At 36.6% G+C, this 19,985-nt stretch overlaps 7 protein-coding genes across 7 annotated transcripts; 4 read left to right on the forward strand and 3 right to left on the reverse strand.

Annotated features, from left to right (window-relative positions):
* Window positions 1-706: 706 nt before the first annotated feature.
* Window positions 707-1,768, forward strand: LOC110843964. The gene is made up of 3 exons (XM_022090035.2): window positions 707-965; window positions 1,051-1,290; window positions 1,365-1,768. The coding sequence occupies exons 1-3, from the start codon at window positions 778-780 to the stop codon at window positions 1,681-1,683; spliced, it is 747 nt and encodes a 248-aa protein (XP_021945727.1). The 5' UTR covers window positions 707-777; the 3' UTR covers window positions 1,684-1,768.
* Window positions 1,769-2,503: 735 nt separating this feature from the next.
* LOC118434502 lies at window positions 2,504-4,785 on the forward strand. Its single transcript, XM_035848211.1, has 3 exons — window positions 2,504-3,682; window positions 3,787-4,085; window positions 4,175-4,785. Exons 1-3 carry the CDS (start codon window positions 2,646-2,648, stop codon window positions 4,360-4,362), a joined length of 1,524 nt encoding a protein of 507 aa, XP_035704104.1. The 5' UTR covers window positions 2,504-2,645; the 3' UTR covers window positions 4,363-4,785.
* A 63-nt stretch (window positions 4,786-4,848) lies between these two features.
* LOC110843267 lies at window positions 4,849-7,683 on the forward strand. The gene is made up of 5 exons (XM_022089227.2): window positions 4,849-6,106; window positions 6,189-6,453; window positions 6,560-7,020; window positions 7,092-7,381; window positions 7,456-7,683. Exons 1-5 carry the CDS (start codon window positions 5,769-5,771, stop codon window positions 7,623-7,625), a joined length of 1,524 nt encoding a protein of 507 aa, XP_021944919.2. The 5' UTR covers window positions 4,849-5,768; the 3' UTR covers window positions 7,626-7,683.
* Window positions 7,393-10,113, reverse strand: LOC110843268 (UDP-glucuronosyltransferase 2B23). Its single transcript, XM_022089228.2, has 5 exons — window positions 9,831-10,113; window positions 9,250-9,748; window positions 8,722-9,107; window positions 8,497-8,662; window positions 7,393-8,430 (listed from the first exon to the last, which is right to left on the reverse strand). The coding sequence occupies exons 1-5, from the start codon at window positions 10,090-10,092 to the stop codon at window positions 8,118-8,120; spliced, it is 1,626 nt and encodes a 541-aa protein (XP_021944920.1). The 5' UTR covers window positions 10,093-10,113; the 3' UTR covers window positions 7,393-8,117.
* A 1,802-nt stretch (window positions 10,114-11,915) lies between these two features.
* Window positions 11,916-14,825, forward strand: LOC110843269 (transient receptor potential channel pyrexia). The gene is made up of 9 exons (XM_022089229.2): window positions 11,916-12,253; window positions 12,333-12,513; window positions 12,603-12,749; window positions 12,815-13,097; window positions 13,190-13,603; window positions 13,679-13,765; window positions 13,846-13,932; window positions 14,002-14,211; window positions 14,271-14,825. The coding sequence occupies exons 1-9, from the start codon at window positions 12,085-12,087 to the stop codon at window positions 14,697-14,699; spliced, it is 2,007 nt and encodes a 668-aa protein (XP_021944921.2). The 5' UTR covers window positions 11,916-12,084; the 3' UTR covers window positions 14,700-14,825.
* Window positions 14,826-14,852: 27 nt separating this feature from the next.
* On the reverse strand, window positions 14,853-16,912 carry LOC110844041 (acyl-lipid (8-3)-desaturase). Its single transcript, XM_022090151.2, has 5 exons — window positions 16,432-16,912; window positions 16,003-16,357; window positions 15,737-15,931; window positions 15,354-15,657; window positions 14,853-15,234 (listed from the first exon to the last, which is right to left on the reverse strand). The coding sequence occupies exons 1-5, from the start codon at window positions 16,637-16,639 to the stop codon at window positions 15,079-15,081; spliced, it is 1,218 nt and encodes a 405-aa protein (XP_021945843.1). The 5' UTR covers window positions 16,640-16,912; the 3' UTR covers window positions 14,853-15,078.
* A 708-nt stretch (window positions 16,913-17,620) lies between these two features.
* Window positions 17,621-19,939, reverse strand: LOC118434663. The gene is made up of 5 exons (XM_035848702.1): window positions 19,557-19,939; window positions 19,330-19,461; window positions 18,653-19,230; window positions 18,336-18,567; window positions 17,621-18,264 (listed from the first exon to the last, which is right to left on the reverse strand). The coding sequence occupies exons 1-5, from the start codon at window positions 19,717-19,719 to the stop codon at window positions 18,215-18,217; spliced, it is 1,155 nt and encodes a 384-aa protein (XP_035704595.1). The 5' UTR covers window positions 19,720-19,939; the 3' UTR covers window positions 17,621-18,214.
* Between the last annotated feature and the right edge of the window lie 46 nt (window positions 19,940-19,985).

The raw sequence follows: 19,985 nt of genomic DNA on the forward strand, positions 1-19,985 counted from the left end.
TGGGGTTTTTGGGGTTTGAGTAGGAGGTATTTTATTTTGGATAACTTATGACAATTGATATATATATTTTATGCTTTTAAAGCATGTTCCATTTATTTTATATCAAAATCTCACGTTATCAATCATTTTAGGAATGTAGAACATGCCAAGAATCACGACGATTTTTGTAGTGCATAAATACTATTAAATACATACATATGGGCAATGCATGCAAATAAGTATGTAACAAAGTCCACGCGAAGGGGTGTGATTTAATTTGTGGAACGCAGTTTTAGATGAGTATCAATTCAATTAAACTACAAATACACATGCCATCGGTTAAATTGATTGATGGAGGTTGTGGTCCGATCCGATCAATCACCAGAAATCCCCGTCCAATTGAAAGTATTGCGTGCAAAAATTGGCACTTACTACATATTTACATATCTGTTGTAATGTGTTATTGGCAATATATGTAATACATTCGAACTAATTGTCACGTCAAAAAAAATGTTAATTGTTTGTTCACAACTTGTCAAAATCCCTGAATCTGATCCTTATCATTGGGAAATATTACCTTGTCCGTCCACAAAACAATTAAGATAAGCACAACTAGATGACAAAATCTATGTAAGTATGTAAGATCTAAATTTGTCCAAACATGTGATTCTCCTTGAAACTGAGATTAAAATGTCGAATGCTGAGCGACTATTTAAGCTTGTATCCAGCTCCATTTTGGCAGCAGTTCATCCCTGATAACTTCCTCCTCAGTTGTAGAAATCAGCATATTTCCGTAAGATGAAGGCTATTCTTGCCATTGTTTTCGCCGCCGGACTTGTGGGCGTCATGTCCACACCCGTGCAGGAGGTGAAGTATGTCTACAAACCCAACCAGTGCGAACCATCGGACCCTTTGATCGTGCCACCAGGGATCTTCAACTTGACCCTCCATCCTCTCTTTAACCTGGCGGAGGATTCTAACCACCAGTAATTGATATACTTATTTGAACTTTGCAGTGCACCTTCAGTATCGGAGATTGGAATAGCTGTTCATTATTACTTTATTTCACAGGGGCCTAGTTGTTGCCGGAGTCAGTGGACTGGTAGCAGATGTCAGCATCATTATTATCACCTTGACACTGAACTTCGAAATAACAGTTCCATCCATCGACGCTGACGCCACCACCATTGACGTTAGCGGATACATTGACACTCGACCGTTCACTGCTCTGCCCGTTGGCAATTATACCGGAACGACTACTGGAACCACAACTGGTATTGCTCGAGTCCGCAACTTGAGGGTTCAAGGAAGGTACGTAGGTCATTTTACTTTTTTACAGGATACTATACATTTTTGGAGTTTGACGGTGAATTTCCATTTTTTAGTGCCACTCTGTTCGTTAACATTATCGGAAATCGAGTCTCTGTCCGCGTTCTGAATGTGAACGTCTTCACTTTTGACGAGATTTGCCTTAATTTGGGAGCTGATTTCCAAATTGGTGGTGCCCCAGTGGATTGGGCAGATTTATGTGCCAACTTTAAGGGTCGATTTGACGCCGAATGGGGCAATAACCAATTGAAGAACCAACTTGTGGAGAAGATCAGAGTAACGGCTAACGTAATTGTCGGACGGTACACCTTGGACGAGCTGATTGACCTTATTGGAGGAGGGGGTCCAACTACAGAGCCTTGCCTGGCTGCCTAAACTGCTTTTATTTTAATTGCATTTTAAAATTCGATCTAAATTTGCGACATGAATAAACTTTTCTTTCTATCGGTTCTAACTTTAATGCCAAATTTGCTAAATTTATTATTATTGAAGGCATATATGTACTTATTTTCATGGAATTCACTCAATCATGGCATTTGTCCAATTATGGTAATATCATAAGCAGTAACTAAGGATAAGCACTTGAGAAATGTCACACATTATTAATGTGCAGTGGTTATGATTATGATTATGGTTATGACTTTTCTCTCGAAATGGTAATCATATATGACATTTAACTCCTGACTTTGATGTGCTAAGAAGAATATAAATGTTTTTTTTAGAAATTTTAAAATTTAGTTTAATTTCAGTCAGTTGGGTGAACTGCAATATTTTGCATATGCATAACATAGCATTATGATAATCTATTGAACTCTACAATACATTATTAGGCTTTGGTAGAGAAGGTGTTTGACTACTGCCCAATGGGCAGTGCCCATGACGGGATTTTTGGAATCTTTCTTAATATTCGAACTGCTACAATTTGTACATATGCTTCAGAGTTGGTGGATAGATTCTAGGTATACAATTTCATTGTAGCTTGAGATACCAGGTAATACAAATATGTGAAGACTGAATTATGTTTATCTTGCATGCAAAATAACTTATTTAAGCACTGCACGTAAAACCTTTGCGAATCAACAACCCAAGATTTTCCCATCATTCTACATGAATCTGAAAAAGCAATTTGGTAAGAAGTAAGCAAATTCCAGGCAATTGTAAAACTCGAACTTTTTAATATGCATTTGCAATTTAGTTGAGCAAGTGGTTGTTTACTTGTCAGAGGCGATATAAAAAAACAAGTAATAATTTTGAGACAAAGTAAATTGTCCATTAGTAAATTACTATTTAGTGTTTTTCATTATTATTATTTTAAATTTAAATAAACATTTCAAACAATGGGTCCAGGTATATTAAGGCGTCATGTTTTTCGATTTTCTGTGTTAATAATTCTCTACTTATTGCTAAGTATTATACTTCCACTCGTTATTATTCTCCTCCTACCTGCACTAATTTTGCGATGGATTGTCACCCGTTTAGCAAAGTTAGTAAGGCCATTCGGATTAGGCAAGATGCTCACCACATTATCCAGTTCGCACGGCATCAACGAAAACTGGTCCACCATCGTGATATCCTGCAAACTTCAAGGTATCCCAGATTTGGAATACATAATAGCTGAGTTCACAACTAAAATTCTAGAAGCTAAGGACTCAAACGGAACGTTACTTTACCCTGAGCTCAAACAGACAATTGTTCCTTGGTGTGGGTTTCTTTTTTGGAAAGATGTGCAAAATTTCAACTTGCCAATCCACACCAACTCCTTCAGAAACCATGATGGCAACGATGACCTCAACTCTTCCACTGGTACGGAGTTCCTACGCACACTGGTCAATAAACCCTGGGAATTTGGGTGTAAACCAGTGTGGGAAGTGATCATCCTTCCGGGAAAAAGTGATTTTGACATGATAGTACGTTACCATCACGCACTCAGTGATGCTTATTCCATGCTTAAGTTACTGGATAAGATCAGCAACCCCAAACTTATCGACCAGATACTGCAGCCAAAAACGTGTGCTACAAAAACTAAGAGATTACAAAATTGGGCTAAAACCCTGGTTAAGATCCCGTATGATGTTGCCTTGTATTTGGAAGCTTATCTTAGAACTTGGCATACTCCAGATATATTTAATCCTACTTGCACTCCTTCGTTGACCGGAACTTCTACATTTGCACAAAATGTATCCTCGCTAAGTGTTTCAGAAATGAAAAAATCAGCGAAAGCTCGCGGTGTTTCTTTTACCACGTTAGTATTTAGTAGTTTGACCAGTTCGATAAGACGGTTGATTTTGAAAAGAGATGGCAAAGTTTCAGGAAACATAATTCTCCATTTTCCTATGCCTGTTCCTAATCACCCTAGAAAATTAAGAAATGCGGGGTACGTATGTATGTATATGTACATGCTTATTTGCATAAATAGCGGTTATCGGACTGAACGACTGCTTCCTAAAAGTATTTCAAATCTGTAAATTATTTATATAGGACAATGGGATGGATTGAACTTCCAATCCAGGAAATTGATCCGAGCACCAGGATTAAGCTAATTGAAGCCAACCTCAGCAACTTGAAAAATTCTACGATGCCCTTTCTAATGACAATTCTTGGGTCACTGTGGGGTGCACAGATTTCAATATTTTTGAGATCTGTAATCAATACGGGATCAAAGGGAAGAACGGTCCTATCATTTACAAATTTTATGTTCAATAGCTCCCCCGTATCCATGTTTGGACACCCTCTGGTACAAATTTATGGGTCCCCGTTAAATACAGCAGGCAGCAAGGGTAACAAATAATCAGCCGCATATATATTCTATAGAGATGTTTATTTCTTTATGTATTTGTATTTCACTGACTAATTTAATTGTTAACAGTTGTGCCTATTGTCATGATCACCAGTGAAGATAGTGCAAGGCTGGCTATAACCGGTGACTCGGGTATCTTGGAAGAAAAGATGGCTCATGAAATCTTGGCTGAATTTGGGACGAGTGCATACAATGTGAATTCAAAATTGATAGAAGATAACTCTACAGGCCGATATATAAAAATAGATTTAACTTGAGCAAGAAACGTTTATTGAACACGTGAACCTGCGCATAATACAATTTAGTACTTGTGTATATAATCTCAGCTTGTTATTGTATCTAGTCTTGCAAAAAACTTTCATTACATTTAAAACCTACAGTGCAGACTCCATATAGCCCGAGTCAGGGACATAGTCCCTGACTCAATAAGTCAGAGTCCGCTTCTAAATTTTTGTCCGAATTGACCGACATAAAGCTGTATATAATCCAGAAGTGGTTTTTAGCCTCCATACCAAATTTCAGATGAAAATAACAACTTTTAAAAACGGTATGGGTCCCCCAGTGCCATTTTGGTTGCACTTTGCAAACTTTTAACTTCATATTATTTCATGAGAAGCCATTAAGTATCACCGTATTGAATTTCATCTTTTTAAACCACTTTCTAAAAATCGGTATGGGTTTACCCCATAGAGTCACTCCAGATAAAAATTTTATCAATTTCTTTTCATATTCTTCCATTAGGACCCATAAGCAACATCTCTACCAAATTTCAGCTCGATATGATGATTTTGAAAAATCGGTATGGGTCACCCCATAGAGTCACTCCAGATAAAAATTTTTCCAATCTGAAGTCATAGTTTTGCATTAGGTGCCATTAGCAACCACTGTACCAAATTTGAACTTTCTACGACAATTTTGAAATTTTGATGCATACTACCCCACCCACTCCGATGACCCCCACCGGTCAACCACTGGACCGATTTCGCCCATCTTCGAACTCGTTTCCTAACTTTGTCCAATATGCATATGGTACAAATTTCAAGTCAATCGGTTCAGCCGTTTTGGCTCTATCGTGCCGGACAGACAGACGGACGGACATGACGGTTCTATAAGCCCTGACTCGGGCTAAAAATGTTTGTGGCAAAGTTGTTAAGGAAGCACACCTTGTGGATTCATGAAAAATATATTCAGTGCAGGTTTAATGCACATATATGATTAAAGATAAATAAAAAATATCGCTTCCATATAATATGCATTAGTTTTTCTGGATTTGGTACATTCATACATCATTCTTTAGGCTGTGTTCATTAATGATGAGAAATTTCTCGGAGGAGTTCCCAATAACTTGTATAAGACAAACATTTTATGCTTGAAATGAGTATGATCCACCAATGAGTGTGATCAGTCAGCCAATAATAACGTGGTAATAGCAATTTATAAAATACAAAACTATTGTATTCTTCCGGATTTTTTTTTATTTTCTGCAATTTCAGTCAATCAAGTTAAGTTCCAGTTAACCCAACCATTTTAACTTAACTTAACTACCTGCGTGAGTGCACTTAGCGTGTATGGCTGAGGACATAAAATGTAAGTAGACGTTGTGTACGCATATAATTGTTTCAAGTTTTACGTAGTGCAAATTAAATGCTAAATATAAATCGGAATGGATAACCAAAGAATCCTGACGTCCGCGAAAACTTTTTGTGTTTATCTGCTGGTCACAGCAGTTTCAATTTTACTAGTTATCTGCGTTCCACTTCTGTTCCTTGTATTGACTCCATGTTTGCTGTTCCGGTGGTGTGTGGCAAAATATGCAAAGCATATGAAACGGGACACATTTGATAAGATGCTAACTGCGACAGGACACATAATGTCGATAGGTAGTCTTTATGATTGTCCAAAAAACGTGATTGTAGTTGCCTTCGAATTGGAAGGAAAGCCAGACATTTTCCACATACGAGATTTAGTTCAAAAACTTTTTCTGGATGCCAGGAATGATAAGTACATATAATAAAGCATAATATATGTAAAGTATATGCAAAATAATAAGCAAAGTCAATATAATCCAGATGTATATTTTTAGAGGCGAACTGAAACATCCTGAATTACGCCAAAATCTTTCCTCGTTTTTCGGTTTCCATTTTTGGAAACAGATATCAAATTTCAAACTGGACGATCACGTCTACATGTATTCTGGATCCAATGGATCAGATCGAACATCTCCACTTCCAGATGTTAATTCCCTGGTGAAGTTTCATCTTGAGAAATGGTGGAGTAGAAATAAAGCTTTATGGGAAATCGTTGTCATTCCTGGCGAGCAATTATCCTGGTCGAGGGACTGCCCTGAGGTTGACTAGTTTTAATTAATTTAACTTGTTAATATACCAGGATTATTAAACCATTAATACATTTTTGCGTATATGTACATAATTGCGAAAATTTTTAATTCACTAGGGATGTTTTTTGCTATTGGCACGTTTTCATCATGGAATTGTGGACGGATATTCTGGACTGAAGCTTCTTTCGCGTCTTGACACTTCTACTTCTATAATGAGCTTAGAAAGCAAACCTGATTTTCGAACAGTTGGTAATTATCGACCAAACAAATGGATATCAATTTTTAAATCGCCTTGGGATTTCACATATAATTTACTAACTTCCCCTACTCTACAACTACATCCATTCCTTGATAAAAATAAAAGTCTGTGTGGTGCCAGTTCCAGAGCAGCCATTTCGATCCCCTTAAACGAAGTGAAGGAAGTCAAAAATAAGTTGGAAATCTTGTTCACGTCCGTTATTGTGTCCATGATGGCAGGTGGACTGAAAAAGTATTTCGCTTCACGAAAGTTAGAAAAAGGGGTAGCCTTCAGAATTCCAATCCCTGGAAAACATTCAGACAAATTAAGGAATACTTTGTACGTAAAATCCGTAAAAATCCATTTTCCATTGAAAATGATGTAATTATTCATAATTTGTACACTTCCAGATCTTTCGTAACAATTACAATTCAGATGATGGAGTCGGATCCATTGAAAAGAGTGCTAAAAATTAACCAAGACCTTGTCTCCATGAAATTATCTTCGATACCAAGTGCAACACATATGCTTACCGTTTTGGGGGGTTGCATTCCTCCATCTTTTATGACCTCAATAACCTCTAAATCCATTCAGAATCAGTACGTAATTGTGAGCAATGTTCCAGGTCCGGAACATCCTTTGATTTGTGGACATAAAACACGGGATGTCAATTTTACTACCACGGTAGCTGGAACTGGTGGTATGTACATATTTAGATAATAAATGAAACTCTCAGTTTTATTAAATTCATAATTGATACGTTTTTTAATACAGGAATTGTATTTGGAGTATTAACAAGCTTTAATAAATTGTCTATCACTGTGGGTGCTGACACTGCGTATATTCCGAGCGATGAAGATGCAGCCGAGTTGTTGAGTCTTTGTGTTCAGGAATTAACCTTACTTAAGTTAGTAAAAGGATCACATATTCAGTCACAAGTTTAACTAGATAGCTCTTAATATAACATTATCACATAAATTATTGACGGGACATTATTTTATACATACAGATTCATTATACATAATATCCAGGTTATCTCAATTGATTGCCAGAATTTATTTACTTGAATGTAAATTATCAATATGAGAGTCGTAAATATTCCTCACTATTAAAATAATAAAAATTAAATTCAGGAAGTAAAATAAGTTTTGTGAACCATTCAGGAATGCGTGTTTTTTCTAATTTCTTCGTGAAAACCCCATCGAACCCCAAAAACATCCTACCAAAAGTGTAAAGTCTAAAATCTCTAGTAGTGAAATATAATAATATGTACGTATATTTTTAGGGTTATTTATTTCTTTTTTCAGCAGACATAACTCAATTATGCTAAAATTCTGGAGAAAAAGGAACCCAACCTGCGTATGTATGACACTTATGGAAATAATTGTCATTTTAGATCAATTTTAAATTTAATATGTACAATTATTAGTACAAAATTAAGTTAACCAAACTATTGACATATAAATAAGACAGATTGTTAGCAGTGCTTTGCCACTGTTACCGTGTCCTAGTGACTTAATCCTGCTAACCTTTAATGCTATTAGGGTGACTGACAAAATAAAGCTAACAAGAAATATAACAACGTCTAGGCCGTAGTACTGGAAGCCATTTAGGTCTCTTGCGGATGACCTCAGTTCCTGCGCTCCGCCGTGCCTCAAAACGTACTCGGTCCAAAATGTGGCTCTCTCCAGAGATGTCTGAGGCTGGTCCCGAACCATTTTGGAAATGTATTCGGCCTTTTGGCGGTATCTGGATTCATATATTTACAACCAATTAAATAAAAAGTTACAGCACAATAATAATGTATTTACTAACTTTTGATCGTGCAACACTTTATTAACAGCGTCACCAAAAGTTGCCTCTGTCAGTTCCAATATTTCAATCAGAATTCCAGTTCCAACTTGCTGCACATGTACCGCTGCTAATGCTTGATCTCCATAAATTGGCATCACAACGAGCGGGACGCCATGATATCCTGCTTCTAAAGTAATATTTTACTTTGAGTTAATATAAAGTAAGTCGGGTATTTTTGTTACATACCCAAGTGCGACTGAGTCCCCACGTGCGAAATGAACAATTTCATCTTGGAATGGCCAAGAAGATCCTGCTGTGGTACGAATGATTGTACCAGAATATTTGTTGGAATGGACATATTCGCACGAGTCGTGATCTCTTCTACATCCCCGACAAAAACGACTCTTTCTTTCAAACCCCCCAACACGTTGAGTATGGCAGAGAGATGTTGGGGTGGAAATGTTTGTAGGCGGTACATGGTGCCCATGCTGAAGTAAACTATCCCAAAATCGGACTCATCCACCCATTTTTTCAATTCTCCAGGTGGGAGCGGATAAGCTTTCCTGCATTGGAGACACCCAACCTCAATCATGTCAGGAGTAAGCGGTCTAGGAAAGGAGAGGACTGGGTGGCTGTTAGAGAAAATGAGGAAAATGAGGAACCTTTAATTATAGACTTTCCACATTATCCTATTTTACATGTATAATTTGGTAAATGTAGAAATAATTTACAATTTTACAAGCTTCGAAGAAATAAACGTTTTAAAAACACTACCTATTGGAGAAAATGAGGGACACATTTCCCTCAATGTCGGATATTGGAGGGAGATGTTCTCCAAGGTGGGAGCGATATACGGCTTCAGCTCTACTACCAATAATTACATCATATGTCAAAGACATCCCCCAGACGGTCAAATGATTGAGGAGACGTTGGGGAAATGTCATGCGATTTCCAAGTTCTAAGATGGACAATGGGACGAATGATGGCGGCATTCTGATTCCCCAGAAACGAAACTCGTTCCCTGTGAAAGGTATGCTGTGAAAGACAATGTACGGAGTGTCCACCACTAAACCGAGGAGACAATGGTGCAAATTTCCGTTAATGACAATTAGATCAAATTTGTGTGCTGGTTTCAACACTAGATCACGGAAGCGCTGATGATTATACACTGCGTGACATCGGGCACTAGTGGCGTCAAGTTTCCAACCGAGTAAAATTGGGATAAGTTGCTTAAATCTGAGACGATGAGTGAGAATACTGTCGTTTTCACTTCCTGTAAAAATTTGGGCAATTTCCGGATCAATATAAATGCATACTTTTATGGGGTACTAATATGTACATACACACTAATTTACCCAAGTAATCATGAAATTCTGGTGGTGGAATTGGTATAATTTCTGTATAATTTTCATGCTGAGTTTCTGTCGCTACGGAAGCCACCCACGTAATTGTGTGTCCTTTGTAGAGTAATTCTTCCGCAAGGTTGTGGATGGATGCGCACTCCGAGCTCGCGGACAGCGGGAGGAGAAACAAAATCCTAGATGGAATTACCACAGGTATGCAAAATATGAGCAAGAATTGAAGACAACTCAAGCAGATTATCAATTTTTGACCCATCGTAAGACAATTCAGAGATGAACTGACATATTTTGTCCATGAACAAATATAGTTCTTAAAATTCTTTACAAGTTGAGTTCATTCAAATGCATCTAATACTTACAAATAGTTCACCAACACGCACAAAAGCTTTAAGCGAAATATTATCCATGCATGTGGTCGAATAGTATACATAATTCCCACGATCAAAGAGATGTGTTTATATGTTCCGATTAAAAGTGGCTACCTTTGTTACGCCGTGGATTAAACTGCATTCGTATGGGTATAAATACATATATTGCTTTCCAGACTATTTAATAGCCCCATATAATTTTTAATTAAGTAAATTGAATGGGGAAATTCTTAGACTAATGGAAAATGAAAGTATATATTTAGTACTTAAAATATGTACTGCATATTTAAGTTATGTAAAAAATTATATTTGTAATCAGTAAATGAATCATAGAGACGAGCATTTTAAACTTTACTCGAAACTTGAGTTTCTGATTTTACAGAATCAGAAACTTTGGCTGACATGGTAACGTGTGCCTCTGGCCAAAAGAGACATTTCTTGTACAGATATGCGCACTTGGTTGGCTTATTTACCACTTCGAACATAATTTTTTCAATACATAATTAAAAAGTAACAAACTTTTTGTCACGTGCAGTAAATTTTTTGCACAATTTTGCATAATAAAATCATTCACTGTTCAATTCAAAGCTATCAATATAAGTTCATTCCCACGCCAAATTTTGAATATGAGTTTGTTCTCACGCCAAGGCCAATTATCATTGGAAATATCCTGGAATAATAATACAATTTGATATATTGATAAGTGGGATGTTTTCAAATTTTTTGCTTAGGGATAATTTATTTCCTTCAGTTATGAACAATAATGTTGCAGAAATTTCATAGGATGGTCATTATTTGATCTTAATGAGATCACTCATGATATTTGTTGCCCAGGGTTAAAGCATATTAATACTCGATTAAAATAACATGCACAAATGAGCAGGTTATGTGAGGTCAAAATTGCAAACTGGAATGGAAAATTCTAGAATTTTGAATCTTTTACCATCCAATTACTTGCTCGTTAATTGTGCATACGATGTTGCACCATATGTATCAGTATGTTTATATGTATGCATTTATATGGGAGTTTCTGGAGTACTTTTATATACATATATAGGTATGTACATACATATCTTGTGAAAGTATTTCATAATATGCAAATAAAATGCATAATTAGCAATAAAACGAAACGAAACAACAAACATCCTGAACTTTGCATGCGAAAAACTTTATTACTAAAGATTTTTCACAACATCATTAATGTTATGCAACAGAGCTACTCAATTCTCCAGCTCATGCAGACTTTTATTTCTTGGGAAATGAAAATCCAGACTTTCTTAAATAGTGAGGAATCTGATAAGAATGGAATTCCAACTGAAAGACGGATACCTGTAATTATCAGTTTCATTGGTGGATAGAATTACATTGAAACCTTGCAACCTTGACAATAGTTGAGCAAGTTCATGAATTGCTTGTAAATAAAGAATGCAATTTTGTCGCATAAGCTTAGGATTAGCCTCCAAAAAACCATGTAACTCGTTGATTATAAAACTTGGACGATTTGTATGATAATTTTCCCGAAATTTTATGGGAACCAAACCTGGCTATGTGTACGTCTAAAATTACAGAATATTGATTCAACATTGGTCTAAAAGTAAAATTTATATAAAATAAAGCATATTTGATTTCCTGACTCTTATTGATTATTAATACCTACAATTAAGCTCGCAATTTCATTTCTAGAAGATAAGACCATGTTGTTCATTAATTATTATGCGCTATTGATCCTCGCTGAACCGAGTAAATTTTGTTCCCGAACTGTCATTACGTGTCATATTCACTCTGCACCTGTATTGGCAGAATTGAAATACGTAACTAAACCGTAACTTTCCTGCAACCATTAAAAGAAACTCTTACATGCCTCAAATAAACTCAAGAATATGACAAAGTCGCGTGTAAATTTTTCACCCGGTGTTGATTGTCACCAATCTGCGTACAATCTGGATTCACGATTGCTTGATTTGACTTTGCACAACATAGAAAATATCAACAATCTTATTGATGAAATGGGGAACACACTTGCGACGTTGATAGTTAAACGAGTTCATGGTAAATTTTTCAGTATTTTATGTACGTGAAATTGAACAATATAATTAAACTAATCCTAAATAATAATGTTTTTGTACAGAATGCGCATGTAACTCATGCATTCGGAAGGGCGTAAATTGTTTACAAGTTTTAGCAAATCATGGGGCAGACTTTGAAGAAAAAGAGAGTAGAGGACACACACCATTATATTTGGCTGTTAAATATAAACTGCTGGATGTTGCACAAGTTTTAATTGAGAATGGAGCATTACTTAATAATGGGTATGACTTTATTTAATCTGCCGTAACGAAAGTAGTGCTCAGCTATTGACAACCCAAACAACTCTTTTATTCTTGGATACTTTTGACAGGTGGAATTTTTATGGAATGCCACTTTTGTTTTTTGTGGAAAAAAATATTCCAGACATCTTATCAACGACCCTGAATTCGTCATTTGTAACAACATCTTACCCTTCAGAGGATTATGACAATGGGGTTCAGATAAGCTGTGATATGTCGTAAGAAGATGTTCCCATGTTAAGTCTTAAAATTTATAAATCTCATTAAAACAATATATTTTTAGCATGTTGTTTCCCAATGGATCAAACGAGGGCGTATTAGTCTCAGATAACTTAACAAAAATAACTCCGCTTGCACAGGAAATTAGTTTGTCTGAAACACAGAAAGAAAATGTTGGCAGTATGAAAAACGAAATGTCTCTGCTCCTCAGTTTGGTCAATACTCACCAAAAAACAAAGGCAAGAAGGATGCATCCAGATCTCTACAGACACCCTCTCGTACATATTTTTATGGACTTGAAATGGAAAAAGCTGCATTGGATCAAATTAATGTCAATTCTTATCCAGGTGCAGTACATAGCGATTTGCGATAGCTCTTTTTCACGTTGATATGTATGCATATTTAAGGACTTGAATTGAACGCCAACAATGTCTTTCAGATTGGGATGCTTCTGTCGTACACGGGTTTCATTGTGTCCATCATGTTCTACGACTGCCCTAATTTGTTTAAATTTAATCCGACCGATTTGACCCGAAACATTGTTGACATCGCCAAAATTAACATATCGCACACCACAAGCACCTTCCAAAATGTGCATAATGCGACATCTGACCTATATTGTGAAATCCAGTTTCTCAGCCGTGGATTTGCGGTGTACTATGCCATATGCGGAATGGTTATGATGGTGATTGAAATGCGAATCTGTTCAAGTGGGTTCCGCGTGTGGATGTCCGAGATGAGCAACCACACCCACATTATGAGTCTTGCCAGTGGATTGTTCTCTATTCTTATCAGTTTCAGTACGGCGGTACATGAAGAGTTTCCAGCAACGTGGATTTGCAAAGCGGGATCGGTATATCAATGATAAAATCGAAATGAGGGCAAAGCCTTGTTGCAAGCAGTCAATTTTTAATAGAATATATTGTAGGTGGCATTAACCGGGACATGGTTGCGAATATTTGTTTTGATGGGATCGATAAATTGGTGGACAATATACTACATAATGTTCCTCAAAGTAATACATTACTACAAATTAAATTCCCTACTCACTGAAAAGCATTTTTTGATCATTAAAATTTGAACGTATTGTTGCAGATTTTAAAGAACTTTCTATGGTCTTTGCTTATGTACTCGTTCGTCTTGGGTGGTTTTGCCTTAACGTATTGCATTCTATTTTCAACAGTAAGGTCAATTTTTAAAATCCAGATTTGTTAATACATATACGCATACTTATGTACACGTAAAATACAGGACCACGTTGTATCAAGCATTCCACTTGCACTTATAAAGATGTTAACCATGATGGTGGGGGAAGTGGAGTACAGCTCACTCTTTGACAAGCAAGTGGGCAATAATATTGACTTTATGGTGTGGGGGCACATTTGGTACGTCGCTGCTCTCATTGCTGTCACACTGGTATTGTCGAACCTTCTTGTGGGAATTGCAGTATCAGACATTCAGGCAAGACCTCAATCTAGACGAAGTTGTCATAACAAATGGTTAATGAAAATCTTTAATAGGGATGCTTGCAATATGCGGAGATGGAAACTTTGATTCGTTGCATTGTGCATGCCGCAGAAATTGAAAGGATATTCCTCCTGCTTGCTGACTTGTGTCCTTCGGAAATGGGGAACTGGATGGCCAACAAAATTTCATTACATTCCGCATATGGAAACAAGTTCGTATTCAATACGAAATATAATGATCCAGTGTACAAGTTGTTGAGCATAGGAACCAAACACTTAATTCAAAAGCATACCGATATTCCTGTCAAAAATCGAAAAAGTGGATGCAAATTTGAGAGAAAACGGACAAAAAATTCTTCAGTCAATATAAAATCTGATATTGAAAATCAAACGGAGACCAACAGAATTATGAGCAGAATGGAACACAAACTTGATGAAATGGAGGATTTTTTATTGAGAAAACTAGACGACTTTAAATCTTAATATATAAAGTCAAGTAACCGATATAATAAACTTGAATACTTGTTGAAAGACATCAATGTCTAAGTTCTATCATTCAGCTCACCTTTCAGAGCTTATATGTACTGATATTTATGAATGCTAAATTAAATCAACACTGTTTCTTGTGTATAGTAATTTAGTTTTCGTATTCGTAGTACATATATTTATTTACGTAAGCATATGCATAACATGGACCAATTGTATTTCTTATCTCAGAGGTCCGGTCAATAAGTCACTCGTAATCCTGTACATAAATACATACCGAATAAAATTGTTCATACTAACAATGTAAGAAATATAAATTAGCAAACAAATATCTAAATATGTATCGTGGTTCCACTTAATACTAAATTGGCTACTTTTAAATCCCCTGTTGTAATTCTCTTGCCACATCTCTCACATTGGTAATTGTGAGTTGAATGGATTTCCAATACGAGTGGCATTGATAAGGTAATCCATATTCTTGTGCGAATTGTTTAATCCTGTCCATAACCTTCCTTCCTCGGAAAAGTGGCATCTGAATTCAGATTCATAATCAGATTCATAATCCAAACTTGTTGGAATATACATAACACCCAAAACAATGTGAGGAGGAGCTAATCATTTGCATGAAATCATTATACCATCATTAATTACCGTGGGAAATAAGTGATGAAGGACATGATAATTTAAATATCCCATGATGAGGTCAACCCACCAACTGGGGGCAATGTCGACCGTGTGTGTCAGAGCATGTTCCACCCAGTGTGTTTCCACTTCCGTAACGGGAGTGTGAGTATGATTCAACGACAAGTGGCCCAATGTGTAAATTGCAGTCATCCAAATGACGAAAAGGTACGGAAGAAGGCCTAACGAGTAAGCCACGGTCGCGTAATGTACACCCATGCAGAATAGGTCGAGATACGCTCCTTTGTGCCAGGCGTATCGGGGACACTTAACCCTGGGAAAGGAACAACATGCGATTAGATAAACGTGAAAGGACAGAAGTAATATGTATATTTCAACGACTTAACACTTACATTTTCCAGTAAAATATAATTAGAAAGCCGTCAATTGGAAAGTACAACAGGGCCTGATTTCGTACCCAGAAAGACTTTCCTTCCTCCTCTGTTGGAACAGTTTCCTTGTTAAAAGCAATCAGCGGAAGATAATTGACATCTTCGTCCTTTCCGACCCGCTGCGCTGCCGCGTGGTGTCGATTATGATAAGTACGCCTAACGATGATAACGTTCAAGAATAGGTCAGATAGGTCAAAAAATCAAATTTCTCTCTATTTCCCACTTACCACCATGCAGCCGAGAAGCCTGTACTGAGGCCAAATATGAGAGATTGGAGAATTCGATCCAACTTGGGCCTCCCTGTCAATGAGTAGTGACCTGCCTCGTGCATAACCCAACCGCTTTGAGCTCCTCCCACGGCGAGCATTACGAGACCCAGAAGACGGAGAACGGTCGCATCCAGGAAAGCGAGTTGGAATCCGACACCGATAAAGAGTAAGAGACTGACTATCCTGATACAAATGTAGGTTGGAGACGGCTCAAAAAATCCGTCTCGTTCCAGTTCCTTGAACAATTTTTGAAAACCAGCAGTGAGTTGCCGGTGCCTTTCCAACTGCTCGGGAGGAATTGTTGTTGCATATTCTGAAGCATAAATAAATATTAAAAGATAAAACAGGTTATACACTTTTGAAATAAGTATTCCTGGCTTTCCTTACCTCCAGGTTCAGCCTTTCTTCTAGGCAGGGATTGCAGCATCAGGGATGATTTTGCTATAGATCTGTGATGGAATTGTCTGAAAGTGTTGGTTGAATCTTCCCCATTGTTAACAAAGAAACTTATGATATTTCCACCAGGATGGGAAAAATTGGTAACATCGTAGAAATAACCATTGTGTAAAATTTCTTTCTTTTCCGAACGACACATTATAGGCTAAGTTAAGTTGGGAATTTCATGCGATTATGGATTTATTTACTCGCGAGAGAGATGCTCAGCTAACTAAACAAGCAATATAAAATAAGGTGAGATTAAGTTTACCTTTGTTGTGCGAGGCGAAGCAGGTTTGCAGGTATTTCCAAGTAGTGAGAGATCTAGTGCGTAATGGCGTGCCCAAGTAAAGCTTGTTTATAACAATGTGCAGATGCATATGAATTTATTTGCTTGTTACAGAGTAAGCCTTTTAACTACGACATTTACGAAGTAGTTACAAACAAAACAACAGCGAAAATTTGGGAGGTCAATTAAGTTACAAAGAAACATGTTCTACTTGCTACTGCATTAAAAATACAATCCGTCAAACTTAAAAAAATTTGCATAGTTATTTAACTTTGGGTTTGAATTTTGGTAAAATGTTCTAGTATTTACGAATTAACTCTATTAACTTGCATTATATCTGTTATGTATTTAATGTACATACGTTCTGTGGGGTGCACTAAATTTTGACAAAAATTTAAAGTTGCCAAGAAATTTACCCAATCTATTAGATCTTATATGTATGTACATACATGTGTACATGACCATGCACACTACATATTGGCTATTTCGTAGATGAAACTGGTTTACAGGTGCATATGTCTTACGTCTATGACGTCATCAGTTCTTGGTAACGAAGCCAGTGGTAGAAAATTATTGTCGAAAAGAGACTTCAATGTCTTACAAAGCATTCTTGTTCATCTAAATGTTATTGTGCGTAATTTTATGGGAATAACCATTTTTATTATTGTCAATATTATCATCAAAATATCGACGTCAACCTTCTCCATATAAAATGGCAACGACGTCTGTTTTCAAGTGCAGCTTAATTTTTGCCTCAGAAAATATGTGTTCAATATACAATGCCGATGGTAAAACTCATTCATTATGGATTATTTGATTGTATCTGTACGTTGGAAATGTTAAAGTCATGGATTGATTTTAAAGCTGCAATTTATTGTACAGAGAAGAATTACACTAGACATTAAAATAAAATGATTTCACAATTATAATATAATCAGAGTACAGAGTATCAACATTGTTGTACATACAAATCGATATTTGACGACAAATATTATCGATGTGCATATGGTATGTAGTAAATATAATTTACCCACAACAGTCGGATGAAGGAACAAGGAATTACATATGTACATATATTTTTAACAGTGAATATTTACAAGGTCATAAATGGCAAATTACAAAACAATAAATATTATTTATAAGGTCAATTCATTTTATATTTAAGGGAAGATCCTACTTAAGTAACGTCGTGGTGTAAATGTAACACTTGTCATTTTTAATTCAACAGGTAAGATTCATAGTTTCACGAAGCTCTATTTAATACGGAGTGAAATATCAATTTTGAATATTTAGTAATAATTTTATATAATAATTTTATATAATTATTAACATTTCTCTGCTTACAATTATGACGAGGTTGAAACACATTGAACATTGAGATTTAGTAAAAGGAAGAAATAAATAAATATGTGAAACTTATTGAGTTGAGTTGAGTCATCACATCACTCACTCGGTTGGATTATCGTCTCCTTTCACGTCGTCATAATGTGGTGGCACTGTAAATGAAGTTCAGCAAAGTTAAATTATGTGATTCAATAGAGGTTCGTTTTTGAAATGGACTTCATACATTGAAAAGAAAGCAGTGACCCCACTCTGGACGATAGATTTGAATACGCTGGGGGCAGCAGTGACAAAAATGATGACGCTCCAGACAGTGATCTTGATCTGAAACGAGGAACGCGCATACCATCTTCGTCATCTTGGTCATCCCGATTACTGACAGGTTTTCTTGTCCCAACAACAACACCCAGGGACATATTAATTATGGGAGTGGATGGATCTGTAGTTGTCACTTCACACTGTTTAAAAGTACATGTGAAGAAATAATTACTTTTTACGAAAATAAGCAAATAAATGCTACTGCAAATTATTGTTTCTTTTTACCTCGATGACATACTCAATCCTAAACTGTGTTCCGACGTACGACGGAATGCAACCCTTCCCCTTAAATTTTTCCTTGATCGAGACCATCTCTCCCTTCCAGTGTTTCTGCTTTGAAAAGCTATCCATGACGTCGGACTGTCTCTTATCTTCACTGTCTCCAGTGTGAGGCCGATATGTAATGTGTCTGACTAACTTTACAGCCACTTTGGTAACCAATACCTTCTCTGTTTTCTTAATAATTAGAGTGTATTGTAGTGAATCACTGGGCAGGATGGATTTACGACTCTGCAACCGTGCTGTGATCCCATTGTTGCTGGACTCGTATTCAGATTCATGCAATTCAGCGTCTTCCCGCGTGAGGAAAAGATAACCTGGAAAATTTAAAGCTTTCTCTTCCAGGAGGACGTAACGAAACTCATTTCTTTGATACACCACAACTTTGTACTCGATTTTTACAAAGTCTGACGTAAATGTTTTTGGCAGAGATGTAGTATTTGGGAGGCGAAGATTAAATGGAAATACTGTTCCGGTTTTTGTACTTCGTTTCTGATCCGCGGAGGGGGAAGCTTTTTTCATGGCTAAATAAGGAGTAATTCTTGAGAATTTATGGAAACTGAATTTGCATAAATTGAAACAACATATACGCATATTATAAATAAGTATGTATATTTCTTAACCTTCAAGTTCTCCAGAAATGTGGTCGTAAACCGCAGATTTGAAAAGGTACGGAGAGTTTACATCTGCAGCAAGTAGTTTCAAGGGTTTCTGATCGGGAAATGTAATGGTGCCTTGAAGTTCGACAGCGAAGCCTGAATAATTCAAGCAAATACATATTTATCATATAATTAAATTAGCCTTGGAAAATTCGTAATTTGCCCTCAAACGCTGAAAAACAAAGTGTTACCATAATGTTGCAGTGGAGTTTCTGAAGTTATCTGAACTTTGCCAAATATTTCGTCCGAAGACAAACTTTGAATGTGGATTTTGCAAGGTAGTTCCTCAGTATTGTTGGTCGTGAGTCGAATCCTATTTCGCCCACGACCCAGAATTGCAGCTGCAGGAAGCATTTTGCTGGCAAATGATTAAGTTTTCCCAAACTATTATCGAGAAACTGTTGGATCCATACTACAACTACACTGTATTTCAATATATATTTAGCTAATAGTAGGACGTACTAAATTTTACTTAACTTATTTAGAACATTATTGTACTGGAATAAATGGAGAAAGTGGGAGAAAATAGATCGATAACATCAGGGAAAGTGTCCTGTTCTACTTTCTCCTCTGAGTTGAGTTTCTTCCATGGATGAGAAGAGTGAAAGGTACATATTGAT

The sequence above is a fragment of the Folsomia candida genome, unplaced genomic scaffold (assembly GCF_002217175.1).
Source record: "Folsomia candida strain VU population unplaced genomic scaffold, ASM221717v1 Fcan01_Sc002, whole genome shotgun sequence".
In the NCBI taxonomy this organism is placed as follows: domain Eukaryota; kingdom Metazoa; phylum Arthropoda; class Collembola; order Entomobryomorpha; family Isotomidae; genus Folsomia; species Folsomia candida.

What these genes read in the sequence shown, in the direction of transcription:
- LOC110843964 (XM_022090035.2), top strand. Translation starts at nt 778, where the DNA reads ATGAAGGCTATTCTTGCCATTGTTTTCGCCGCCGGACTTGTGGGCGTC. An exon ending in GCGGAGGATTCTAACCACCA is followed by an intron (nt 966 to 1,050) that starts GTAATTGATATA and finishes TTTATTTCACAG; the next exon opens with GGGCCTAGTTGTTGCCGGAG. An exon ending in AACTTGAGGGTTCAAGGAAG is followed by an intron (nt 1,291 to 1,364) that starts GTACGTAGGTCA and finishes TCCATTTTTTAG; the next exon opens with TGCCACTCTGTTCGTTAACA.
- LOC118434502 (XM_035848211.1), top strand. Translation starts at nt 2,646, where the DNA reads ATGGGTCCAGGTATATTAAGGCGTCATGTTTTTCGATTTTCTGTGTTA. An exon ending in AGAAAATTAAGAAATGCGGG is followed by an intron (nt 3,683 to 3,786) that starts GTACGTATGTAT and finishes TTATTTATATAG; the next exon opens with GACAATGGGATGGATTGAAC. An exon ending in AAATACAGCAGGCAGCAAGG is followed by an intron (nt 4,086 to 4,174) that starts GTAACAAATAAT and finishes AATTGTTAACAG; the next exon opens with TTGTGCCTATTGTCATGATC.
- LOC110843267 (XM_022089227.2), top strand. Translation starts at nt 5,769, where the DNA reads ATGGATAACCAAAGAATCCTGACGTCCGCGAAAACTTTTTGTGTTTAT. An exon ending in CTGGATGCCAGGAATGATAA is followed by an intron (nt 6,107 to 6,188) that starts GTACATATAATA and finishes GTATATTTTTAG; the next exon opens with AGGCGAACTGAAACATCCTG. An exon ending in GACAAATTAAGGAATACTTT is followed by an intron (nt 7,021 to 7,091) that starts GTACGTAAAATC and finishes GTACACTTCCAG; the next exon opens with ATCTTTCGTAACAATTACAA.
- LOC110843268 (XM_022089228.2), bottom strand. Translation starts at nt 10,092, where the DNA reads ATGGGTCAAAAATTGATAATCTGCTTGAGTTGTCTTCAATTCTTGCTC. An exon ending in TCCCTCATTTTCTCCAATAG is followed by an intron (nt 9,108 to 9,249) that starts GTAGTGTTTTTA and finishes TTTCTCTAACAG; the next exon opens with CCACCCAGTCCTCTCCTTTC. An exon ending in GGGGACTCAGTCGCACTTGG is followed by an intron (nt 8,663 to 8,721) that starts GTATGTAACAAA and finishes ATATTACTTTAG; the next exon opens with AAGCAGGATATCATGGCGTC.
- LOC110843269 (XM_022089229.2), top strand. Translation starts at nt 12,085, where the DNA reads ATGACAAAGTCGCGTGTAAATTTTTCACCCGGTGTTGATTGTCACCAA. An exon ending in GATAGTTAAACGAGTTCATG is followed by an intron (nt 12,254 to 12,332) that starts GTAAATTTTTCA and finishes GTTTTTGTACAG; the next exon opens with AATGCGCATGTAACTCATGC. An exon ending in ACTACATAATGTTCCTCAAA is followed by an intron (nt 13,766 to 13,845) that starts GTAATACATTAC and finishes GTATTGTTGCAG; the next exon opens with ATTTTAAAGAACTTTCTATG.
- LOC110844041 (XM_022090151.2), bottom strand. Translation starts at nt 16,639, where the DNA reads ATGTGTCGTTCGGAAAAGAAAGAAATTTTACACAATGGTTATTTCTAC. An exon ending in ATTATATTTTACTGGAAAAT is followed by an intron (nt 15,658 to 15,736) that starts GTAAGTGTTAAG and finishes TTCCTTTCCCAG; the next exon opens with GGTTAAGTGTCCCCGATACG. An exon ending in TTCATCACTTATTTCCCACG is followed by an intron (nt 15,235 to 15,353) that starts GTAATTAATGAT and finishes ATCTGAATTCAG; the next exon opens with ATGCCACTTTTCCGAGGAAG.
- LOC118434663 (XM_035848702.1), bottom strand. Translation starts at nt 19,719, where the DNA reads ATGCTTCCTGCAGCTGCAATTCTGGGTCGTGGGCGAAATAGGATTCGA. An exon ending in CATTTCTGGAGAACTTGAAG is followed by an intron (nt 19,231 to 19,329) that starts GTTAAGAAATAT and finishes CTCCTTATTTAG; the next exon opens with CCATGAAAAAAGCTTCCCCC. An exon ending in GTCACTGCTTTCTTTTCAAT is followed by an intron (nt 18,265 to 18,335) that starts GTATGAAGTCCA and finishes CTTCATTTACAG; the next exon opens with TGCCACCACATTATGACGAC.